This window comes from Phalacrocorax carbo, chromosome Z (assembly GCF_963921805.1).
Source record: "Phalacrocorax carbo chromosome Z, bPhaCar2.1, whole genome shotgun sequence".
NCBI lineage: Eukaryota > Metazoa > Chordata > Aves > Suliformes > Phalacrocoracidae > Phalacrocorax > Phalacrocorax carbo.
Genome location: NC_087548.1, coordinates 26641599 through 26667173, shown reverse-complemented (window position 1 = coordinate 26667173; position 25575 = coordinate 26641599). Strand labels below are relative to the sequence as shown.

General features: G+C 42.4%; 1 protein-coding gene across 1 annotated transcript in view; it reads right to left on the bottom strand.

Moving 5' to 3' along the window:
- Positions 1–1335: 1335 nt before the first annotated feature.
- Positions 1336–25575, bottom strand: part of SERINC5 (serine incorporator 5) — a 45143-nt gene continuing 20903 nt past the window's right edge. Inside the window, exons 3-12 of the mRNA XM_064437817.1 lie at positions 24151–24329; positions 23777–23859; positions 20758–20851; positions 18930–19141; positions 18011–18106; positions 14543–14669; positions 12865–12931; positions 9055–9094; positions 8246–8393; positions 1336–7945 (exon numbers count right to left, since the gene is read on the bottom strand). Of these exons, the coding sequence (XP_064293887.1) occupies positions 7798–7945; positions 8246–8393; positions 9055–9094; positions 12865–12931; positions 14543–14669; positions 18011–18106; positions 18930–19141; positions 20758–20851; positions 23777–23859; positions 24151–24329 (1194 nt within the window). The 3' untranslated portion in view covers positions 1336–7797. The remainder of the gene's footprint in view (positions 7946–8245; positions 8394–9054; positions 9095–12864; positions 12932–14542; positions 14670–18010; positions 18107–18929; positions 19142–20757; positions 20852–23776; positions 23860–24150; positions 24330–25575) is intronic.

The window sequence follows — 25575 nt, the reverse complement described above, 5'->3', positions numbered from 1 at the left end:
CAACTACTGAGCAGCCTGCAAGTTCAGGAACAAAAAGTCCAGCTGCTGCAGACACCCCAAGGTGATAGCCCAGGCTTGGGAAACCTGCCCCTCACATTCCCATCAGAGACTGTGCAGTCCCTGTGTATAAGCATTTGAACAAGCTCCTCTTGCACCACCACCTGTTTCTGGACTACTATGCAATGCAGACATAGCTCCACATGGGGCCTCTAGCACGTGAAGACTCTACATCCCACATCTTTAAAACCATCCCTCTTGCCCCCACTGCCTGCACAGCCAGGCTGCCCTCAGCTGGAGCAGCAACTGCAACTACTTTGGAGTTCAGAGTCCTGGGGCTCCTGCACCGGGGTCTAAGGTCTCACCAAAGGTTAAACCTTTCCTGTGTGCTACAAACACACTTGAAATGCTCCTGTTCCCTAAAGACCACCTCTGAAGAGAATAACCTGCCAGGATGCCGCAGGGTGTGGGAAAGGCAGGGGTGGGCAGGCCAGTGGGAGGCTGCTGAGCAAAGGCGATCGGCTTTCACAGAGCCTTGACAGCACCCAGGAACCACTCTCTGCCTTGCATCTCAGTCAAAACGCATAACCTCCCAGCTATGTGCACCAGAGCGCTCTCATGCACCAGAGCTGTACGGAGAATAGCAGTCACTATTCAACTCCTTGCAACTTGGTCAGGAGTTTCTCATAACTACAAGGAACCCATGTTGTCATGTGGGCCTGCTTGGCTCTATGGCGTGGGTGCAAGCAGCACCAGCAGGCAGGCAGGCTGCAGCTGGCACATGCTGAAACAGGACACCAGGACACCCCAAGCATGTACGGTGAGAAGCACGGGACCAGGACCCATGGAGATGCAGCACTGTCCCTGGTACGGATCTAGGTGTCAAACTCAGCAGCTGCCCACCCACCATCTGGGCAAATGAGAAAAAAAAAACTTCAGAGATGCTTGTTTTGAACAACTGCACTTCAGTGAAGCCACAAGAGGCTTCAGTGCTATACGTGGCCTGGGAAATATTTTGTTTGCACTGTCAAGAGGTATCTGACACATTTCAGAGAGCTAGACTGTACAGAGCAGATGCCACGGACAAATCCGTGCAACCTGCCATCTTCTGAGATCATGCTCTGGAGTACAAAAATAACACGGACAGCAAATCCATGTACTGTTCCACAGGCCAAGATCTTTTTCTGTTAAACAAAAGCTTTATTTTCTTTTAAAAAATAAAACATCAAGCAATTTACTTTTACTGGCTCAGTAACTGCTTAGCTCATACATTTATATATTTTTAAAGTTTCTCCTAGAATGAGTTGACTTTTCAATTTTTATATATCACAACAATCATTTCCAATGTGAAGAAAAACTTTATTGGTCCATTAAACATTAAATCTATAACAATACATTCACTCAGTATACAAAAGGAAGTGTCCATTAAAACCATTAACATGCTTTAAAAATGCAAAGCTGTTTACTATTTTACGATTAAGATCTTAAAAATCTGAAATCTTTACTGATCCTTAAAAGTCAAAGTGTTACAGTTACTACAGTTCACAACACTTGCAAAAAATGTTAAATAAACTAGCAAACCTCCACTACACTGGGCTACAGATTAATAAAATAAAACCACACATACACACCAAAAAGTTCCCTTGAGATATTAAGAACCTTGAAAAAGATTAATTAAAAACCCCTCACCATTAAGAAAAAGTGTTTACATTTTGACTACTTTGCATCCAGTTTTCGAACATGGCATATATGAGACTGAACACCACTGGCTGGAGGTAAACAAAAAGCGGACAGTGAACCTATATATTCCTACTAAATATTTTCTCAGCTTGTACATGATAATTTGAACAATTTCCTCTGAAAGTTAATTCTCCTCACTTTAAGTTTGCATGGATGTCCAACGACACCTAAGCAACTGGACACATAACAGTAGGAGTTAAAATAAAGCTATGGTACAAGTAACGAGATGTTATTTCCCCATAGCTTTCCAAAATTCTTCTTGGCTTCGCACCGAGGCTTCTTTGGCAAAAGCACAGCTGCAGTGCTGCACCCCACAACTCTGGTGAGCAAAAGCCCTGGAAGCTTTAAGTTGCTGGGGCAGTTTCAAAGCTGTCAGCTGTGGCTCTGAAGAAGTTTGTGCAAACACCTGTATGCTTCAGCACTGGGAGCTATCAGAGACTGGCAAATGGAGGAAAGCCGACATGGCTTACATCTGAAATAAATTTCAACTTTCAAAAAATAACATTATTGGACAGGTGGGGAATGAGTCAAAACCAGGTTTGAGGAAAAAAAAAACCCAAAACAAATTGTATTTAAGGCGTACTTGAAACCTACAGAGTTACTTCGGGCATTAGAAAGTAGCTGTCATGCCAGTCTCCCAAAGTTTCTACTTCAAACCCCACGCAGTGTGTCTACATCCCCATCGTGGGGCACTTGGGCATTCTGCCATCAGGAAGTTGAAAATGCAGAGACATACCAGTTCCCAAGCTATGTATCCTGTTCTAAGTACAAAACGCCAAACCTTTCTAAGCACTTGACCCCTGGCATTCCCTTGTACAGTCATGTGGAACACTCAGTTCAAACTACTGTTTACAAAATTGAAAACACAGTAAAATGTCATGGCACCGATTATGTGTCTTCCTCCCAGAAGAACTTCTAGGCCTCTTCAGAAAACAAAGAAGCGATTTTCACAGAGGAAAACTGATCCATATAATAAACTATGATCCTTGATTTTGCTTCAACACTGCAGGTTATCCTGCTATAAAAAGGAAAGGATCAACAAGACCTGATAAAGCAGTCTTTGCTAGTTTCTAGCACCATAGGCATCCCACTTGACAGGAAGCAGAATGGGAATGAAGCAGGTCTGAAATGCCTTTAGAAAACAAATCCAAGGAGAAAAAGGCAAATAAAGCAAGGAAATACAACCTGCAAGCAAAAGACATTGCTTGTAAAGCCCAGAAGGGAACATGAGAGCAAAATTTTGGCTGCAGATCATCTTGTTCATCTAGCCACACAGGCACAGTCTCATGGTATTTTGCTTCATGAACTTATTTAGGAGAAAAGCCTAAAAGCCTAACAGTTTATACCATAAAATCTTTATAGCATGTTTTAAAAGCAGTCAGTCAATTATTTTGTTACCTATCTGTTCAGAGATGCCATGATACTGTGGGCTGCTACCCAAAGCTCAAGTAGCACTATCCTGACTTCCCAAATATCCTAATGCATTGGTCAAAACCAGAAAACTGTTAAAAATCAGCTTTTTTTGCAAGTGCAACAGTTGCTTCATTAATAGCAAAGTTCTAGCCCAGAAATGGCTGCACCAGTAGCAGATGAAGCAGTTACATGTGCATAGTTTATAATCCCAAAGCGCATCTAGATTTGTAAAAAGGTGCTAAAACACAAAATAAATAAATAAATAGACATGCAGCGTTTATGATTCTGTGAGGGGATATGCCCTCTCTCTGGACGACACATACATTAGCAACACTGAATTACCCGTTTCAGCAAAAGTGGCCCAACCCAGCCAGGATTTACCGAATTAGCTGGGCAAGTACAAGCTTTTTGAATGTCATGGAAATGCATGAAGTACAAAGTTAAGAGTATCACAAACATATAATGACTCTGATGTGTGATCACAGTGGAGTTCCTTACTTGGCATCCAGCTGCAAGGGTTGCCTGCATGTTTTGAGGAACTAGGTGGTAAACAGCAAACAAGTATATCCATCTGCTTTCCACATGTTCTTCACAAGGTTTTATGGTCTCATTTGTCAGTCCAGCTATTTGGATTCAGAGACTTGCTCTCCAAATCCATCCCACTGATTTTACCCCAAACAAGAACCAGTCACAATTGCAGCTCTCAGTTGCCTTCATGAGAACTAAAATTGTTCCAGTCTCAGATGGCAGCGCAGCAGAGAGGTTCCAAATAACCTTTCTTACGATAGCTATTTTGAAAAAGTAGGAAAACTCCAGAATTGTTTCATCTTCCCAGCAGAAATAACTTCTGCCAACACTCTCTGTTTCTCCAAGAGTCCATTGAACAGCAGCATTAGTTCAAGTTTGACTGGAGGAAACTTAGTACAGGATATGTTCTCTGGTCTTCCTGTCTTTGTAACAACAGCTTCCTCACTTCACACAGCCCAAAAATATTAGGAGCCAGAAATGCTGCACCACTTGCATCCGGGAACAAATTTAGTTAACAATTGTGGCACAAGGCAGGATAGGTACCTATCCTGCACTTTCAGGTATGAGGAGAGAAAGTTAACTGTTTACAGTTTCAATGTAAATGTAAGCAACAACTACTCATTTATTTACAAAAGCATCAGGCTGGTTGTGAGTTTTCCCAGTTCATCTTCCACTGCACAGTAATATTTGAATCAGTCTTATCCCCAGAGGTCTTCCACATGCTCCACGGGTCTGACTGTCTTGTACGCACCAGTGTAACATACAAGGCAGCATCACCCAGTCACAGGCTCAGTTCAGGTTCTCCAGTTCCAGTGCCACCTGAATTATTAGCTGTCACAGCAGTAGGTGTGAAGGCACTTCTTAAAAAGGTTTTAAAAGTCCATTTGCATGAACTGTTTAGAATCTATGAACTGGGCATTTGAATCCTCAACCCTAGCGGAGGATTTTATTAAGTAGTTGCACATGGAAGTTCACAGTACAGATTTTACAGCGAATGCTAAGGCTGTAACACTTGCCTGGCCAGCAGGAAGCTGTGCCTCATCGAGGAACTAGAGGCTTTGCACAGCCAGGTACCACCAGTTACTGATTCCTTAGAAAGGCCTAGGGATCCACAGCTGGGATCTGGGGCCACAGCATGGACACATAGGTCCTCATAGTTATTTTCGGGTCTGTTTGCTCAGAAGCAGACAAAGCAGTGTAGTTAGGCACTACCCCATTCCCACTTATGTACACCCGCAGATCTAGATGCGGTCAATAGCTGGTGGAAGGGAAGGACAAAGGAGCAACTCAGTGAGGTGGGTGCTGTGTAAGAATGGACTCAGGCCTCACTGTGGACTTTCCCCTTACAACCCTGTTTCCTCTGTGCAAAACCTACTTCCTTAAATACAAAGTATAAAAAAATGTGCAAAAGGAGGTGCAGGGAGTCCGTATGCAGGCAGATACTCTTACATAAAGTAAATGTTTTCATAAATAAGTACGAAGATCCACTGGCCAAGATATGTTTTAAGATCACCCACATTTGTGACTGGGATGCCTGCTATCAGAACCAGAGAACAGTTACCGTTCCCTGCCTTACAACTTAACATAGTGCACGCCGCCTTCTGTAGAGCTCCTTGCCCAGATTGTTCTGAAAAAAAATATCGCTAATTTAAACAAAACATGTTTGGTTTCTCATAGTACAACACATATGGCACATATGGGACTAGAAGGCAGCTCCTGCAAGCCTCTACACTTCAGGAAACTGCATTTGCCAAGGGAGGCAATAGCCTGGGTTATCTCAGTTGCAGCTCACAGCTCTAGCACTGGATCAAGACTGTCAGAATAGCTGCTATGAGTTAGGCAGGAAAACTGCTAGTCATCATTGCACAGCCCGTAAGCTCTTATCCTAAGATGGGACAGAAAAAGGCTTATAGATTGCAAAAGCATTAACAAACGCCTTTTTCTGCTTCAGAAGGATCTGCGTGGCTGGACTCCAAATGCAGGCAGACATATCCTGACAGGCCCCCATGCTAGCAGAGCTCTTGGCAAGATCGGAACCTCCCAGCACAAGCAAAAGGAAAGGAAAAAAAATCTTTCTCCCTCTCCAGAGCTATTTGTTGCTTTTCTAACTCAGTGTCAAAGCTAAGCTTCAACTGTTTTTTTTCCCCTAGGCAAAAACAAGGAGAAGAGCAGCAAGAGTCACCTCTGGACACACTGCTCCTTCCCTCAGATCTCATGACGGATGTATTTTGAGGCTCCTAATCACTGGGGTAGGTGTTATAAGTATACAGGACTGCAGACCTGTAGATTTCATTTGAGGTAAGAGTGCACGGCCTTGGGAAGATTGTAGCCCTAGCAAGCTTCAAGCAGGACAGAAGCCCTTGGACACCATAGCAACAAGTCAGCTAAAAATGGTAATGAAAATAAGAGCAGAACTGAGATCTGTTACATTAGGATTACTCACCAGGTGTGCATTAGCCATCAATTGTTTCAAAAGAACAAATAAGGCATGCAAATATTTTGGCCATCTCATTGGCCTCTATGTTGCACTTTTCTTTGTTTTGCAGAAAGCATTGGGGAAGATTCAAGGCTCTATCATTTTTCAAAAAAAGAAATGCTAAATAAGTTGATTTTGTTTATAGCCTGCATATTTCACATTGTATGTGTGTATATCTATATAGAGATATAAGACAAAACCTCTGGGACTAGCTTAAGTCATAAATTCATCCCACCAGAATGTAGATAATTATAGTGGGTTCAACCTTGTTCAGCATTTAGGGCATCTGAGCTGTTGTTCCACCACCAAATCATCTGCTTAAAGCAAATAAAAGTGACATGGTCGGGTTTAATATTGTCAAGTCAGTCATTTGTACTAAGGCAGCTGCTGTTATATTTGTGTCTTCTGGTTTTGTTTTTCTGACTGCTTACCCCACGGCTTGGAATAGGAGCTCTCCAAAAGAAGTTTAGTCTCCATTAATGGATCGGTTGGCTAAGTTCCATCCCAACAGCAAAACTAACATCAACAGAGGAGTATAAAAATATAACAGTTAAAAAGAATGCTTTCCAACCAACACACAGGCAGAAAAGGAAGATAATGCACAATAGTCCTTTTCTGATCATCAATGCATTTAAAATATTATAAAATCAGTAAGGGAAACAGAACTGAAGATCCTGGGAGATCTTTAGACACAAGCTGAAACAACAAGGCAGAAAAGTAAATGAGCACTCCACTTTTAAATTTAACAGCAACTGGCAGTGCTCCTGTATTTAGCATTTTCTCAATAGCAAACACTGTGAATAAAGAATGTACCTTTATGACGGTATCTTAAATCCCTGTGCAGTACACACAACTTGCAGTTTAAGTGAGCTGGCAAAGCAAAGTGGGACAAAATTCAGAGTTTAGGAATTTGTTGTAGAGCTCTCCTTCTGTTAACAATGGGACCAGATCTGAATTGCATAAAATATTCAGGTGCCTTTTAAAGTTATAATAGAATAAATACTCTATTATCATTGGTACATTCCTTTCTCAATCTAGGTATACAATAACTTAATATATTCAATATTTAGATAAACAATTTTAGTAGATGCTTTGGCAGTCAAATTCTTACGTATTCTCTATTTCTACAGAAGTATTTAGTTACGTTTTCAGAAGAAATTGCCTGTACAAAACAGCAGTCCAAATCATCACTGCAAACTGTAAAAGACACAGTTAATAAAAGAGTATAAAAAGGAATGCATATTTGCTAGAAGATATCCGACATTCACAGGAAGGAAAAAAACACATCTGCACCATGATTTTTTCTTTTCTTGCCAATGAAGCCAGAGAAAGATTGTCAGTTATTTGAAAATCATTTCACTTATTCCAGTTTATGCAACAACTGTGTTACCTACACTGCACACATCACCAATATAAAGTTTTGGAACAGATTTGTTCCCTTGGGCAATGCTTGTTCATGACAATTAAAAAAGGTAAAAAAGTCTTCAATCATTTGTTTAGTCTGACTAAAAAGTTACTAACTGATATATTGCAGTAAGTACGCAATAGGTATTTTGCAATTACAAAATAACTGTTCTAATTTTTTTTTTTGTAACAGAGGGAAAAAAAGAGAAGAGAAAAACACAGAAGGACCTTCTGAGTGTTCACACTGAGAACTCTCTGGTTGGGCAACAGAGTGGAGCAAACAGAGTCCATAAGTACAGACACACACAAACCCAACAGGAGACCATCTTAATCCAGAAGATGGACCAGGTTCTGGTGAAGAATTTTTCAATCTGAGCACTTTCATAACTGTTAAGGGGAAAAAAAAAAAGAAAGCAATAAACTCACTGTTCATATCGCAGATTGCAGTTTCCTCTCTTTTTCCAAGTGGGTCACAGACTTCACCTAGGTTAACCCTGACACAGAACAGGGGAGAGCAGCCCTTTATAGAGCAACATCTTGCTCAGGAATCACCCGGGAAAGATCTGCAACATCTCTTGCAGCTTCTTTCTTAAGGAGGAAACACACTAATGGCAGAAGTTCCAGTTCACATCTCCCCTCTCAATGCAGAGACACATTAATTTCACAGCTATAAAGAAATACACTTACTGGAACCAATGAGTTACTGTCATCATCACATAGAGTGAAGCCAAGAAGAAAACGAAGTGGAAGTAGGCATAACTGTACACCGTGCCTTTCTTCTCATCGTAAATCACAGTCTGGCCTCCCCTTTTTTCAGGAGGCTCTTCATCATCAGCTGTAAGATACAGGAAACAAGAAAGCTTTTGCAAATTTAATGAGAACTGAATACAGCAGCTGGCTTCACAAAGAACAGAGCAAAACATCTATGGTGTGATTCAGGAAATCGTGACCATTTCCTTGCCCTCAGGGCATGGGCCTAAGCCTTCAGTAAGAGAAACTGGACTGCCACTGAAAGCCTGCCTTGTATCAGCTTCCTGGCCGACTGCCTGGTTTTTGAGTATTTGGGCCATTTAAATTGCTCTACCTGTACTATATTCTTCTGGCAAGTCCAAGCTGATAGCCTTGATTATACCAGGTCTGCAAACAGGACACTCCCTTCCTAACTCACTCCTGAACTGCAGTCCCATCAGAGCTGCTGAGCCAAAAATCTAGCAGTCAGTCACTCACAAGCAAGCAAAGAGCACAGATTACTCTTTATGTGTTGCAGTAATAAAATGTCTATTAAGGAATTATTAACTAGCTCGTTGTTTTAAAACGGTACTGTTACATCTCTTGCTTCCTTCCCCTAGCCTAACTCTGAGCACTTCAGCTGCTTCAGTTGGATGTGCGTAGAACAGGGATACAAGTAGCCCTCGACGTGCAACTGTGTCCTTACTCTTTTGGCTTTGGTCTGAAAGCCACAAGAGAGGGAAATTGTGCAGTGAAAATGTAATTACCATCTCCATCAGGCACACAGCAAAAGCAGCACCGAGCCACCTATGGAACAGACAACAGGAAGGGTAAGAGTCCGTATTATGGCAAAGCAGCGTAACAGTTGGCGAAGGAAGGTCTGTTATGTCTATGTTACAGTTGCTAATTTAGAAAAGTCTGGTTTGTATTTCCAACCAGCATGAAACTCAAATTAGCATTTGCCAAGTAGTTCATAACAGCAGTTTCTACGCTTTGGAAAGATCTGCTCAGTAAGATTTGGAGCAAATTAACCATTCTTTAAAAATTACTCTACCCATTTTATGTTACTCAAGGTCAAACACTGGTGCAAATAATTATGACAAAATGGTGGAAAAGCTACAGTAAAGCAGTTGCATATTAGTAGTTCAGAGGGGACTCAACCTCTTCAGACTTGCATCTAAGTGCTTTTTACATAAAAAATTTCTCTCCTGAAATGAAAGTATAAGGCACTTTTAAAACCCTGCTGCATGGTTGGAAATCTCAACTGACAAGTGTAAGTCAGAAATAATACTTACCTTTGCAAGATTTTGCTGAAATGGAGCCAGGATGAGTAAAAGCAGAAAGCCGATTTTACTGCTTTCTTTAAATGAAGATTTTATTTTTCTTAACTGATGGAAAAAGGAAAGCTGAAATTGATACTTTTTGTGTTGACTGGTAATGAAAATGCGAAAGGGGTGCTGGCCATCCAATAAATACATATGTGCATTTTCTGCACCAGACCACAGTACAAGTCAGCACTTTGTGTAGTGCATCACCAACATTATTTGCTTTGATAAAATCCTACTCTGGGGTTTATTTTTGTTGTGGTCTCATGAAGACAATGAACCCTGTTAGGAAAAGTGCCTTCCCCAACTATTAGATTAATCAGTGTTTATAGTATGAAAGTGTATTAACTTTGTTAACACACATTAGTTCACAGTACACACTGCAATGTAATGAGGTAGTGGAGTTTTACTGGAGATTTGGGTATTTTTCATGCTTAAGTAAAACAAACTAAAGGATAGCCTGGCCCTGGAAATTATGACTTTGCTTCTTGGAAGTTTAGAGCTGTCCATGAGGGATAAAAGATACCCCTGGACAACCAGATAAAGCCAGTATCCTACCCTCTCTAACACATCTTTGAAACCCTCCCAGTATCATAGATAAGTAACTATAGTAAGACTGACACCAGAGATGTCTGGATCAATAGACAAGCAGCAAGAATGCTGCAGAAATAGAGTTGCTTTGCATAGTTTTATTATGACTAGTAATCAGTGGGGTGGGTGTTAGTGATTAGTGAAATCATGCTACACCTGAATGCTTGAAGGGTATAAGGACCCTGTGTAAAACTAGATTTGGCGTGCCCCAATTTGGCTGGAACACCTCCTGTGCATGAATAAATATTTACCCTTGTAATTCCATACTTTGCATTCTAGCCTTTCTCCTTGGTTGCCACAGGCCAGTTTTAAGTTTTCCTAACACCCCCAGATATCAGATAGTGAGCCTTTACTGTAAAGTGTCCAACAGAAACATCAAATGGCAGTTTTTACCCTGCATATCCATGATTACATGTACTCACTGGGTTCATAAACTCATGAAAAGCCCAAAAGCTCATTCTTTTTTAAGAGACTGGTGTAGAGTTTAAATAAAACCCTTAGTCCATATCTCTTTCTACTGCTGTGCCAAGCCTCACCTACAGCAATGGCATGAGGTTCCCTTGGGCTGCATTCACATTCTGAAGCAAGTGCTGGGTTCCCTCAAACTTTTTAATCAGTTGCAAAGTCCTCGCACATATACAGAATCACAGAATTCCAGGTTGGAAGGGACCTTAGGAATCATCTAGTCCAACCTTTCCAGGAAGAGCACAGTCTAAACAAGATGGCCCAGCACCCTGCCCAGACGACTCTTGAAGGTGTCCAATGTGGCCAAGTCAACCACTTCCCTGGGGAGATTATTCCAATGGTGACTGTCCTCACTGTGAAAAATTTTCCTCTTGTGTCCAACTGGAATCTCCCCAAGAGTAACTTGTGTCCATTCCCCCTTGTCCTCTCCATGGGACTCTTTGTAAAAAGGGAGTCTCCACCTTCTTTGTAATTCTTTAAAAATTACCCATTTTATGTTACTCAAGGTCAAACACTGGTGCAAATAATTATGACAAAATGGTGGAAAAGCTACAGTAAAGCAGTTGCACATTAGTAGTTCAGAGGGGACTCAACCTCTTCAGACTTGCATCTAAGTGCTTTTTACATAAAAAATTTCTCTCCTGAAATGAAAGTATAAGGCACTTTTAAAACCCTGCTGCATGGGTTGGAAATCTCAAGTGTAAGTCAGAAATAAGAGTAGCTACAGAGTCATGAAAATAACAATGCTGGCACACATACCACGAGCCCCTTTTAACACTCAGTTGTCTTCAGCACAGATGCCAACAGACCCTCTGTACACCACAAGCAGCTGCAGAGCTACATCCAAGCTCCCAGCCAGAAGACAAAGGCCCTTTGCCACAGGGAAGGCAATCAGAGTGCAATTAGTTGTACACCAGACCTTCCCAGTGAGGGGCCACATCCAGCATCTCCGCTGTGCCAGCCACCCCCAGCCTGCCAATTGCTGCTGCCGCAGGGTGCACCGCAGCCCCAAGCCCTTTGGGCCAGACCTCTTACAGTGTAATGCTGGCAGGGGAAGATGGGTGGGCGAGAAGGACAGCTGTTTTCTCTCTGGTTTCCCTCACCCTGGCCTGCCCCTCCTCAGCACAGAGTGGGAAGGTGCAGGTCCTGCCAGGATCTGCCCAAGCAGGCTGGGCAATGTCTTGGTGCTTGATGCTGAGCCTGCTGGCAGGCTGCGAGGGCTGGGGCCAGTGCGAGGACCCACTGGGTGCTTTGCTCCTCAGCACTGGCACCAGCTCCCTGTCCAGTTGCACTGTCCTGCCAGGGGGAAGCTCCTCCAGTACTGACATGATCCCACAGTGAAACGTGTTTTGCTTCCTCATGCCCAGCTACTGCAAACACCAAGTGCCTCTGCAGATACTTCTCCATTTTTGGATTCTCACAAACACTCTGATTAAATACTTGAAAAACAGATGTTAAAACTGCAGATGCAAGTAGCACCAATGCAGAGAGAGCTAGGAATGGAGATTCATCCACCACACACACACACACACACACATATATATTTGAAGAGTGACACTAGCAAGCCTAAGTAAGGGGTAACTGTTACTTAGCAAAAAAACACTCATTTCCCAGTGTTTCCAGGTGCTCCCAGGGTAAGAAGGCCAAAGAAATAGGCAGGTGGAATGAAGAAACCTGTACTGCTGAAACAGGTACAAGAAATATAATCCAAGATGAAATTACAGGCAGCAAGAAAGGACATAGTTACGCGTGGAAGTAATAATAACAGATAGAAACTGGGGATTGTAGTCAGTTGCTATGAGAACAAAGGCAAGCAGGACTGAAAACGTTCAGGAACACCTTAATTTCTTTTTCTTGCAGCTTCCCAGCAGACTTTTCCTTTAAATGAGAGGACATGAGCCTGTGTGGAGCACAGCAAGATTTACAGGAAGTCTGCAGGATGTTAAATAAACTGCAAGTGCAGCAAATTATTTCAGTACATAAATAAAGGCACCTCCATGGGACCAGCAGGAGTTGCAGAACAGGCAATGGGGACTAGTGTTCTGACAAGTCTATACCCAGAGGCATGTAGCATGCATGATAACAACATGCGTTCGTTTTCACATCATTACAGATTACTTAGCCATGAAAACAACAGCAAGAAAAGCACATGAGGAAGTCTGCACAGAAATCCTGTGGGAGGAAGCAAGAACTTACTTCAGTTTCAGGTGCCGCATATATTCCCTTCAGTGCCTCTGAGCTTGCACGTGTTGTTGAGGTCAAACTAGGAGCATAAAAAGATAGCGTCAAAACCCTCAGCATAAGGCCAATAGGGTGATTTTTCAATACCACAGCAAAAGTAAATAGCCTCCTCCCATGTCTAAGCTAAGCATTTGCCTGCATACAGCATCAAGAACTAAGCATGTGAAAAGTTTGTTTGGCACAAGTATAAACCACCCTGACAGACAGCCACTGGCCAACTCAGGATTAATCACTCCTGAAACGTGGTGATTTCATGACCATCAAACAGCTAAGCGCTCCAGCTTGCAATTCAGAAGAGATCTCTCCTGCTGTGCATAACCAATGCTTTTATACTAACTTCACAGCCATCACTTTGGCTCAGCACTTCTGTAAAGGCTTTGCCATCGAAGTAACAAGTCACTGACAGGAGTCAGTTTTCAAAAGTAAATTACCAACCACTATTGCGTACCAGTTGCTGGAAATCACTTTCTTGCATGATTGTAGTTGTCTGGTGGCAATTGTTTCTTGTTTCTTCTGATTAGAAACACTTCTTGCCCAGTCCTCTGCTTTCAGGATGTGTAATGCAAACTTCCCATTACCCACAGGGAGATATGTTAATGCTCTGCTGTACACAATGAGCCCTAGGGAGCAGTACTTCAAAACATTCCCCTTGAAGGCTTTCCTACCTCCCCAGATACCTGGTACACTTCCCCTGCAGGCCACGTGAAGGTTGTCTGCAATCCCAAAACACCTTCCTGAGGCACTGGAAATACTGCTCTAATGTGAACTAGATCCATGATATTCATATATTTGATATAAGAATTAAATGGAACACATATCCATATTTGATAGCAGAAGAGGTCTTCAGAATGTCTCTTGTTTTCACTTCAAAATTATGAAGGAGTTTCAGTATGTGAATTTTGAAGCAGACCAATCCAGAAGCAGAACTCCCTCAAAAACCTGCAGCAGACAGGCAGTGCTGTCTCCTGGCAATCCGCACAGATAAAACAAGCGATAGATACATCACCTTTCAATCACCAGCAACTCCCCCCACCCTGCTTTGTCCTAGAGCCTAACTTTATTGATGTGAGCTGCAATAATACAAGGTGAGCATCACAACTCTATGGGCACAAACAAATTATTTTAGAGCAGGAGATCGCTGGCAAATCCTGATGGCAGTACTGTGCTCATTACTTGTTCAAAGGAAGCCTTAAACCCTCCCAGTTTTGTCTGTTTTAAAGACCCTCAAGGAGCAGCCACAGCCTCTGCCAGGAGGCTACAGAAATGTCAGATAGCTCTTTTAGATGGACATAGCTACACAGAGTTTTTCTTATAGAAAGAGTAAACACAGAATCAAAGCACCCTTAGGCTGGGATCATGGACAGCTGGAAATTTTTTTCCCTCCACCTCTAGATGTAAATTGCTCTATTGGGATTTAATGAAATACATTTGTTTCGAAAGTTGTGTTACCTTGTTGAACATTTTTGGCTAAAACATCTAACTATTCTGAAACTAAGGAGAATATGAACCTTCCAGCTCAGTTGTATTCTACTTCTCCCCATCACTTTGTCTGCATGAAGACTGCTATAAGCTTTTGCTAGTTGGACCACAACATTGCATTTACAGTGAGGTAACTGCAAACCCCGAGACTTACCAAGAATATAAAATGCAGCCAAACAAAATGGTAGTACCCAGGCCAGTAACCAGGTTTTCATCTCTGTGCAGGTCTTGGCTAAATTCAGGCACACAGATTGTGATGTTCTGATTGTTTTCATCCAGGGCTTCACAAAACAAAAGAAACAAAGAGAACAGTAAGCAAAGCTCATTTCATTGCACTTCGAAGTAGTCTTCAAACTGAAGGTTTTCAGCTAAGCGTTTTTATTACTTCAGACAATGGGTAGGTACATTTCAGTGGTTTCTATCTATCTTTTTAAAAGACCATACAGAAAAAAAAAATCTGTAAATCTGACCTGGCAGAATCTTTGTTTCGGGCAAAACAAAAATGTAACTTAGTAGGGTCCTAAAACTTCACATTTGACCAGAGGAGACAAACAAGGAAAAAGACTGGTGAACAAGGAACTTGGAAGCTTACCAATGCTTCACCCAAGACTACAGAGCCATATAACACCAAAACAGTACAGACCCGAGATCATAAATTTCTTTGACAGCAGGGGTTCCTTGAGGACAACTATGAAATTCATACTCAGTGAAAAAGGTGGTGTGTAGCTGCCCCATTCTCAGATATACAGAAGACCAAAGAAAAGGAGATCCACCAGCTAAAGACAAGATTTTATCTTGTCAGCTAAGCAAATGCTACTTCTAGGTCCCAGGCAAGATCTTGACATCCACGCAAATACTACTTGTAGGTCCCTGAAATGAAACCAATTCAGTCCTCGATGTTCCAAGATGCATCGGGCTTTTTAGTGTCTGCTTGGGGTCAAAGCAAACCAGAGCAGTAGCCTGCAGCATCACTCCAAAGCAACAGATTACAGCTGCACCTTATCTCAAATTAAGAGCTTTTTGAGCCAATGCTATTTAAGGCAAACTGTGGTCCCATCTCCTCTTTCTTTCCACCAGCTACACTGGGACACCACAACTGTTCGTAGGGGCAGAGGGCAAAATGCAGTGAAGGCTACACCCAGGTTAAAAATAATGTCAGTTCCCTGACCTGCTCGGGGAGGACTTTGTGTGGCCCTGCAGGGATGCACAAATAGCTTTATCAGCACACACCAGGGACAGCGCAAAGGTGGGAGCAAAAGAAGGGAGAACAAGCCTTTATAGAATCATAGAATCACTTCGGTTGGAAAAGACACTTAAGATCGTCAGGTCTAAACATAAAACCAACACTGCCAAGTCCACCAGTAAACCATGGTCCTAAGTGCCGCATCTACATGTCTTTTAAATACCTCCAGGTATGGTGACTGAACACCTTCCTAGGGCAGCTTGTTTCAGTGCTTGACAACCCTTGCAGTGAAGAAATTTTTCCCAATATCTAATCTGAACTTCCCCTGGCAGAACTTGAGGCCATTTCCTCTCATCCTATCCCTTGCTACTTGGGAGAAGAGACCAACACCCACCTCACTACAACCTCCTTTCAGGTAGTTCTAGGGAGCAACAAGGTCTCCCCTCAGCCTCCTTTTCTCCAGGCTAAACAACCCCAGTTCCCTCAGCCGCTCCTCATAACACTTGTGCACCAGACCTTTCACCAGCTGCACTGCTATTCTCCAGACATGCAAACACCTTGGCCAGGAACGTGCAGAATCCCCCACCTGCGTCCATCAGGGGTGCATCTGCAGCAAGGCAGGTCCACTGTTTGGCAGGCCTTTTCGCCAAGTCTGGCGCCAAAAAGCCAAGGCACACTGTGATAAGCACAGGTTCAACAGACATTCCCTTTTGTTTGCCCATTCTTTCTAAAGACATTTGCAACTCTGCTTTTTGAGTGTTGCAAATAATTGTAGCTTGTATCTTCTTCAAGCCTGATTTGCAAGGTGGCCGATTTGCAAGACGGCCAGTTTAAAAGTCCCTCCTTGAGGAACGAGTCAACATTAGGTAAGTACATGGCAAATCTGAGTGACAGGGCATGGGACACCTTAGTAAGTGCCAGCACCCTGTACATTCTCCAGCACACGCCACTGTAAAAGCTGTACAGGCCATTATAAGAGCCCTTATCACACACACAGGGGAGAAAGGAGCATCTCTGAGAGCAGAAGACAACCAAGAGAGTTCTCTGGCCTGGAAAAACAAGGAGGAACGTCTGATACAGAATGTCTGAGAAAGTGTGCCTGACAAATGCAATAACCACACCTGCATGCATATAAGAAGAATCAGAGCATTCACTTAACTGCTGAAGGCTTTGACTGTCACAAGCATTAAATTACAAGAAACCAATTATTTAGTACCATATACATCACTTCCTTCCTCTTTTTTACATCACTTCCTTCCCCTTTTTTTCTTCTTTTTAACTGTGTCAAGTCTTAGGAATAATTCAGGTGCCTTCTGAACTAACTTCTATATTAATTCAAAAGCACTGCTTAAGCTCTGTAAGTAAATCTTCCACCTAAATACTGTCTGTTTTTCCTTCTTAGCTCTAGAATACTTTTGTGTCTGTGTGCCTGTGCCTACACAAATGCAACAGAGAGATTCTTTCCCCTATCTCTCCCCTTTCTTGTTGGGAGTTGTCTGTGTAAAAACTTCTTCCCGCCAACTGACTTATTTTGCTCTAGAGAAGGGGTTTTTAGCATTATTAGTTTGAAACAGAAAAGCCTTCTCCAACTGAAAAGAATCCGTGTCCAAATAGGTGAATCTGATGGTTACCTGGGAAAAGGAAACAGTTGAGTTGTGCTTGTAAAGTCTTGCTGTGTTTTTGTAGCAAAAAGAACTTAAACCTCTAGGGAGTTCCCTACTCCTGACTTGCAATGCCAGTCATTAGAAGGCAAGTGGAGTACAGGATTTCTGCTGAAGAACAGCATCATCTCAAGCAACTGCAACATAACTCCAAGTCCTTTCTCAGAACGTTTTCTCTCAAAACAGAAGAAAAGTACTCAAGTTTATGCTCTGTTAACAGTACAGAGCTAAGGTTATCCAGCACACCAATTCTGGAAGAAAAGGAGTGATTTTAGTATCCACACTGATGGCCAGCACCAACTAACTGGTGGTAGACCTTAGTAAACTTTTGAATGGAGCTGATCACCCGGCTTCTTCCAGAGGCATCCAAAAGCCATTCATTCCAACTCCTTTCCCATCATGTAACCAAACACGTTATGTGTTTAGTCATGTCCTGTCATATGAGAACACGCGTTTGCCACGTGAGGATACGCTACAAGACTCTGGGAAATCTGTCTATAGGAAACAGGCTGGAATTGCTTTGGTGCAACAAATGCAACTCACACAAGGTAAGTTAAGCTCCCTTAGCCCAAAGTATTTAAGGTACGTAGAGAGTGACAATTACATGGTCTCTCTGCTGCACACATTTAATTTTAGTATTTGCAATTTTTTCTGCATAGGACAGAACAGTCCAAACCCAGCATTTCTAGGTCCCTGAATTTGTTAATTCAAGTTTGCTAAATTGTTTTTAATACATGGCATGTCTAAAGAAATTTACATAAAGTATTAGATAACTTACTCGTTTCTGGTGGCTTGCTGAATAGTGCTGAGAAAGTGAGGTACATAACATAGCAGCTGATGACTCCTGACTGCAGCAAACCAGAACGGGGCTGGCCTTTACAAGAAAAAGGAAAACAAGTGATTTTTGCAGACATTTTAACAAACTGAAAAAGAAATTCACATCTTTTAAAGAACAGCACACTAGTATCCTTCAGAAGATAAGAGTATCTTTATGTGTTACTTCAGGCAGTTCATAAGTCTTTGAGGCAGTTTAGATACATTTCCACTGGCATGTAAAGACAAAAGGGCCTGCCCTTTAGTTCTGCGAGCTGTTCTAGAAAGGCATTAAAGATTCCCACATAAGTAAAGAATCATTCCTCTGCTCTCAGCGAGCTTTTTGGAAAGCAGAAGCTTTCCAAGCTGCTGTGATAGTTTGATTTGCCTGTAAAATCTGTGTTGGAGTCACTCAAATTACTATTTCCAGGTCCAATGTATGCAAGATACTAATAGTACACACAAAATATACCAAAGCATGAAATACTGATGTCAACTTCTCCAGGCCCAAACTTTACAGATGGTATGTCACAAGCAGTCAAAGTAAATGATTAAACAGTGGTGAATGACTTTGACAGCTATTACCTCAACTGCTATTACTGCAAGAACTGTGTGAGCTCTGCAACACATTACCAGCCATCAGCACGAGCCACCTCTACAGTATGACTGCCTGATGGCACACTCAGAATGTCCCACACCACTGTAGTTCTAGCAGCTGAGCTGATGACCAGCAACAGCACTTCACAGTGTAGATAAAGGGACAGGGGTAAGAGTAGCACCAGCTCTGAACTGTGATGAGACTTTCTGCCCCAACATGGCTCATGCCTCCAGGCACATAACCGAGGCAGCACCAGAAACCCAGGAGGAGAAGTCAGCAGACTCACGATTCTGGACACAGGGTGATATGGCCACCAGTGACATAAAGAGGCACAGGCCACCATTAACACCGATCAGGACCTTGTTGAACATGCAGCCCTCTGAGCGTGTGTAGAAAAGAACCATGAGGACCAGGGCAGCCACAGCAATGGAGTACAAGGTGAGAGTGACCAGGGCGAGCAAACCATTCCACATCTGCTTGTGGTTTGCACCTGCAGTCCTGGGGAAAGAGAGACAAGCAATTTACCTTTGTCTTCCATTCCCCAAACAATAAAATTCCAACAGCTGAATAGTTCACAGCCTCAAACACAAAAGACAGTGCTTACTTTCCTGAAGCATGTGTACTTCACTACACCAACACAGGCCCTTGCAAGGTTCCTCCCATGAAACAAAGAGAAACATTCCTTAGCATTAGTGTTTATCTTCTCTATAATCATGGCCAGCTGTTTCTGTAATTATAGCCCAGAATGACTCCAAGAACTCCCAACCTCTAGGATCAGCCCATCAGGGCATCTCATTTCAGTACTTCAGGGATTTCTTCAGTGGGAATTTGGAGTGCCCCAGGCTCAGCTAGCAAGTGGTGCTCTTCACACAGGGACAGCAAAGGCAGATTCCTTGGCATGGACTCTTTTCTGCCCCTTGCGCTACCTTGACAGTTTTACTACGTAGTTCACTCAAAAAGCTTCCTCTCCATTTGGGTCTATCCCACCAGTCTCCCTGAGCTAAAGCGTAGTCCATCTTGTTCTCCTCCTCTCTTCACCGTCCAAACATCTCTTGCAAAAGTCACTGGGTTTTTTAGGAGTAGCAACTAAAAAAGTAATTTTGGTACAAAGGGCTTTTTGGTGCATAGAAGGTTTCTTTTGTTGTTGTTGTTTTTGTTTGGTTTTGTTTTTTTTTGTTTTGTGGAAACATGAGTTATTTTAAAAGAATATCTAATGTAAAGAGTGCTAAAGTTAAATACTACTTTTGGAAATCTTTCATCCACAGAAATGCAGCTATAGTAATTAGCAGTAAAAATATCTGCGGTATAAGGAAATCTCACCTCTTCCTCCCCGAAAACAGATCTAACAAAGCCCAAAGGTTTGCTAAAACTCTTCCTTTGCAGTCAGTACGCTAACTAGAACAAGAGAGAACTGCAAAAGTTCATAGAGGAAGAAATGACAGACAGAAAGGATGGAGATGGAAGCAGGAGTTCCTGCTTATATATGGGAGGACAACTTAAATATTTTAAACTGATGAGAGGCTAAGGGCTAGGAAGGTAACAGCAAATATGCTTAAACCAGAAATGAAGTCAATGCCAAAATGGGGAAATATGTAAGTTGATAATGGAATATTGCATATTTCCATGAAAGCAAAGAAGTTGAAGAGAAAGTAGCAGCTCTCATGTTGAGATAAAAAAATAAATTGATGTGCATTAAGCTGACAAAAAAGGAGGATTAACCAGTTTACATCACTGCACTCAATTTCACTGTTATATTTTGCAAATCTAGTGTCAATTCTCTTGCGCCATTCTGCTTCTTAGCAGGTATGTTTTCATATGAAATGTAAAATATCTTGAAGTAAGAGGTTTTTGCATCCCAACACGCTATTACTTATTGGAAGCCAAGCAATTCAGTTAAGAATAAATCAGCAGAGTAGAAGTGAATAAGGGGGAAACAACTCTGCTGGAGCAGGAGAAAGTGGATTAAGCAAAGACAAACAACTCTAAATATTGACATTAAAATGTCTTCTTTCAGAAATTACATCCATGCTACTTTTAAATTCTTTGTTACGAGAAATGTGTTGTTCAGGAGTCCACCAGAACTTTATGCAAAAAACTACTTGCCCAACACATACCAATTTTTATTCCATTTGTGTGCGAACTCAACGAGCAGGATAAGCTGAATGGCAATGAAAAGGAAACCTCCTGTTGCTCCTACGTAGCGCCAGGCTGCAAGGCAGAAAATAGGTCAAACTGCAGTTGCTTTTCCCTTGAGCCGAAATGGAATTATTGTCTATGCAGTGAAGCTGTAATGTGATTTTAATACCTCAAGCCCACAGACATAGCAGAAGATGAGATTTCAGATGAAAGGCCAGCTCAGCTAACTCAAGATTAGCTGCCTGATGAATTCAGCCTGCAATCTGCGACACCTTCAGAATAAGCCTGTTAGGATATTTACTAAGCTTCCCCAACCTGGAGGATTTTTGTGGAGACTATGAGTTACTATATTCAGACAGAAAATACTGAAACCTTTATTTGTGACTGGCCGGAGGGAGGTGGCGTGAAGGCATTTTACAGGAATCTAAACCCTGAAACTGCAAGGTACTAGAACCCAGTGCTAAAAAGGGCAGTTTGTTCCCTTTCAGATTCCAGTACCACAGAAAAACAAAGGTGAGGCTTATCTATTTACAAGTGCTGTCCCAAGCCACTCCTTGAAGAAACTTCCAAAGAGACGGGAACACTTGGTATTTACTGACTAGTTTTAAGACAGGTTATTTGACTACTTAATCATAGACCTGTATATACTGTACTTGGGTAGCTGTTTGGGTACTTGGGACACAGATCTCTTACATACAACATCAGAAGTCTCTGAGGAAATATATATACTTATTGAAATATACGGCTTGTGCTACTATGCAGTTCATAGCCTACAAATGCCTGCATGTGTGCAGCTGATTTCAGCGCAGAAGACCATGGAAGTGCATTAGTAGAGTTCAGCCACATCCTACCGTTTTGTTTTCCTTTTGAAAAAAGCTTGTATAAGTAAAGTGGAAGAATAGAATAGTCAGGGCACATTACCCTTAGCAGATGATGTAGAGAGTTTGTTTTTTAACTGTACCAAAAGCTCATTATTTGAAAGCAAGTAAAAATGTAATTTGTCTGGTTTATCTATAACTTATTGTATGCACTTGATAAGCATGCTGTTCTTCAAACAGAGAAAACAAACATTGGAAGAAGCTAGCATGTTAAAAAGTACATAAAAGACAGGCAGGGAACAAGCTGTGCATGTATGTTTGGGAGAGCTAGAGTAGGAAAAAGCAGACCACCAATGGAGAGAGTGATTAAACTGCCAGACTCTCAGGATCTCCCACTGCCATAGGCAGGACACTGTGGGATGTTTTATGGATCCATCATAGATAAGGTTAGCATGGTCAGTGTGGATTTAACACTACAGCCCACACAAATGTAGTGTTTGGATGTAATACTCCGCCTCCACGATTAACAAACTGCAAAGCATGGTAAGCATGGCAAGAGGTTTGGTTTTTTTGTCTTTTTGTTTGTTTGTTTTTAAGAAAAAATAAGCAAACTGGGAAAATGCTTTAAAAAAGACAGTGTAATTTTCTTGATGGGAGGGGAAAAAAAGGGAAAACAAAACCACACAATACCCAAACTATCTGTAAAACTCACATTCAAGGGCTGACTGGAAGACAGCTTAACAGGATGTGGAGAATACAGCTTTAGACAGAAAAGTCAAGAGCTAATTCGGGGAAGAAAGCTTGTTATGCTGTAACCCCACACTAGGGTAGACTGCTGTTGAGAAACAGCACTCTAATCAGCACAAAAAGTTCTATTTCCCCTTTTTCCCCAAACACTTCAGCTCTTCACGGCCTTTTACCGTGAAAAGGATTGCTTGCAAAGATGACAGGCAGTCTTGCTTGCTCATTAATATAACACATTGCACGAATACATCTTTCTAATCCAAACAGTGATCAGATACTAAGGATAAGTATGTACAGCCATCCTGTGACTTCGCAGAGGAGAATAGGGATAAGGAGCCTTTAATTTCTGGGGCACCAAACTGAACCAGGACCAAACAAACAGCTAGTATGAGCAAGAAGCTGAATTACACCTCTCAGTGGTTTACTTGAAATGTTTTTTTCCTTAGTTTCCCAGAGCACTGAGCTCATAGTATGTCTGCCCACTATTCTCTTCCCCTGTGTTACTCCTTCCTCTTCCCCTTTTAAACACCCCAGCTAGAGGAGATCGGTGTTGAAAACACAGGTACCCAAGGAAGCTGTAGTGGAAGCAGACACAGACACTACCGCTCCTTTGCATTACTGATCCTACTGCTTTTCACCCTCCCAGACTGAACAACTGAAGGGCTTACAAGTGCCTGGCGAACTGAAGAGCACAAATTCACCCCAGTACCACAGGGATTTTAGCTCCTAACCTACTAAATGCCTGGGAGAAGCATCCCCCTAGAGTTGGCATTGAAGAACTGGGCCAGTACCATGACACCGGTGTGGTGCCAGGGTGTCTTACAAAACTGGGAATGCTTCAGGCATGGCATCCTCAGCAGAGCACTCGCCACACACCCCAAGAAGTCTAATTTTACCTTATTACATTAACACCACCTGCCTGAAAGCTAATAACATCCCAAATTTTCTTGCAGCATTGCAGGTTTCCAGGCAGCAAACACCAGCGCCCAGCAGGTCACCGTGCCCCCTTGAGCACTGGAACCTCTCCACCGTGCAGCACGGACCCCTGCTGCTGCGCTACAGCAGACCTACCTGCATAAGCCAAACTAATGTGTGGCTCTGCATTCCTGAGTGGACAATTTTTTGTGTACCATTACAGGTCCCTGCTTCCTTAAGAATTCGCAAGCCAGCACCACAGTGGTATTTTCATCTACACATTTGGCCTCCTCTTGGTCAGAAAAAAATATGCTCCTTACCGCACATTCACAGGAAGGCTATGTACTCTGAGCACACACAGTTCTCCCCAGATAGTTCCAAACACTCCTTTTGCACCTTGACTATACTGGCTTTACTTGAAGAAATATAGCAATATTCATGTTGATCAGACCTTTAGGATTCATAACTACTCACAAGGTAGTACAGAACAAAGCAGCATAATAAAACAGGAAGGACATACCATTGAGGAAATTGTCCTGATCAGGAATGAAGAAGGCTCCTGAGCACATTGCTGCCAGAAGTATAAGCTTAACAAGCCAGAATCTGGATGAGAGGAGAAAAAAAAATATAAATCTCGTTATAATAGGAATTAGAGTTCTTCAACCCAAGTACCACGAGAAACCTCCATCTAAAGCCCAAAGAGAGAAAAAACAGCCTTTGATGACTGATTGCCACTTTACTTTTCACTTGACTGCATTGTTTCTGACAAAAGCAGTAAAGTCAACTTTTGCTTTGTTTTGGTTTTTTTTTTGCCTACTACTACACTCAGCTGAAAAGTAGGCAGCATAAACCTGTAAAGAGAAGTGGAAATTAAGCGATCAAACAAATACTCACCCATTATGAATGTATGCTCGGCAACTTTTGCTGCTGTTAATTCTGATGGTGAACAAGAAGAACAAAAAGAAGAAACAGGCCATTCCAAAACAGACTTTGTACACTGCAGAGTAGCCCACCAACTTCTCGCACATCTCACCTGCCTGAATGCTCTTGCACATCTGCTTGTAGAAGGGAATCTGAAAAGCACAACACGTTACAAGCTGTTATGTGGGACACAGGGCTCCTCATAACTAAGCGTGTCTATGTCTATGCATCACTGAGTTTTCACTGGCTTCATTTAACACCTTTCACTCTTAATACCATTCAGCCTGGCTTTAAGTGTTCAAGGGACATAAACAAATATAAAACACAAGGAACTGAAGTTTTCCAGAGCCTCCACTCTAGAAGTCCTTCCAGATGCTTTGGGGTACCAAGTACACCTACATTTCCTTCAGCTCTATTGGCTTAAGCCATCCCTGCTGCTTACTGATTATCCTCTCACCCCAGGAACCCTTTCCCTTCTTCCTGTGCTTTACAGCAAAAGACTTTCATTGCTTCAGTAATCCAGCTTACATGAGCCATACCAGCAGTTTTACCAGCCAGAGAGGCATGAGTGGGGCTGCAGGGCAGGCAGCTCTGGCTCACTCTGCCCTTGGTGGAAATGTAGATGGAAGCACACCCAAGCAGCACAGGGGCAGCAAGTCCCCTCCCCTCCATCACAGCCTCCGAAAAGGAGTTGTGCCCGTTGCCCTGATTGTTTTAAATTAACAGAAAGGCAGGAAAATTCCACCCTTCTCTTGACTCATTAAATATTTGCCTTTGAAGCCTTGCTCTTGCCACAAGGGGAAAGCAAACAGCTGCACATTTTGGCTTCAGTTTCACCAGGTGGACATGATGCTGGGTGCTCAAAAAAGCACATCTATGCAGCCAGGACCCACTCCTGTGGGGTGCCCCCGTGCAGACACCCCCCCTCGCAGCCAGTGAGCCTTTCAGCTGCACAGAAATACAGGCATTTAATTAGCAAATCACCATTACCATTCGTTTCAAAGAAAGAAGAGCCTCTGTTCACTCACAGCCCTCAGCCAAGGCTGCTGAGACCAGTCAAGCAACACATCAAACCTGCTGGAGCTGATCACTGCTACCTGCACAGGTAACTGGATGAGACAGAAGACAACATGCACAAATAAATAACTCGGGCAAAGGAAATGGGAATCTGACTTCAGAAAGCATTCAACCAGGCCAGATTTTGCTTTGGAAAAATACACAAAGATTGTGGGCAACGCTATCCTTGAACATTTCCAAGAAATTTGCAAAGATAGGAGTCTGTCCTTCCTTCAGCAGGCAGGATAGTGCACAAAACCGGGACAGGAAAAGAACAAACAGGACCTGAGAGCAAGCTATCAGAGAGCACTCCCAGCTGGGTAGAAAGCCATCTGAGATGTA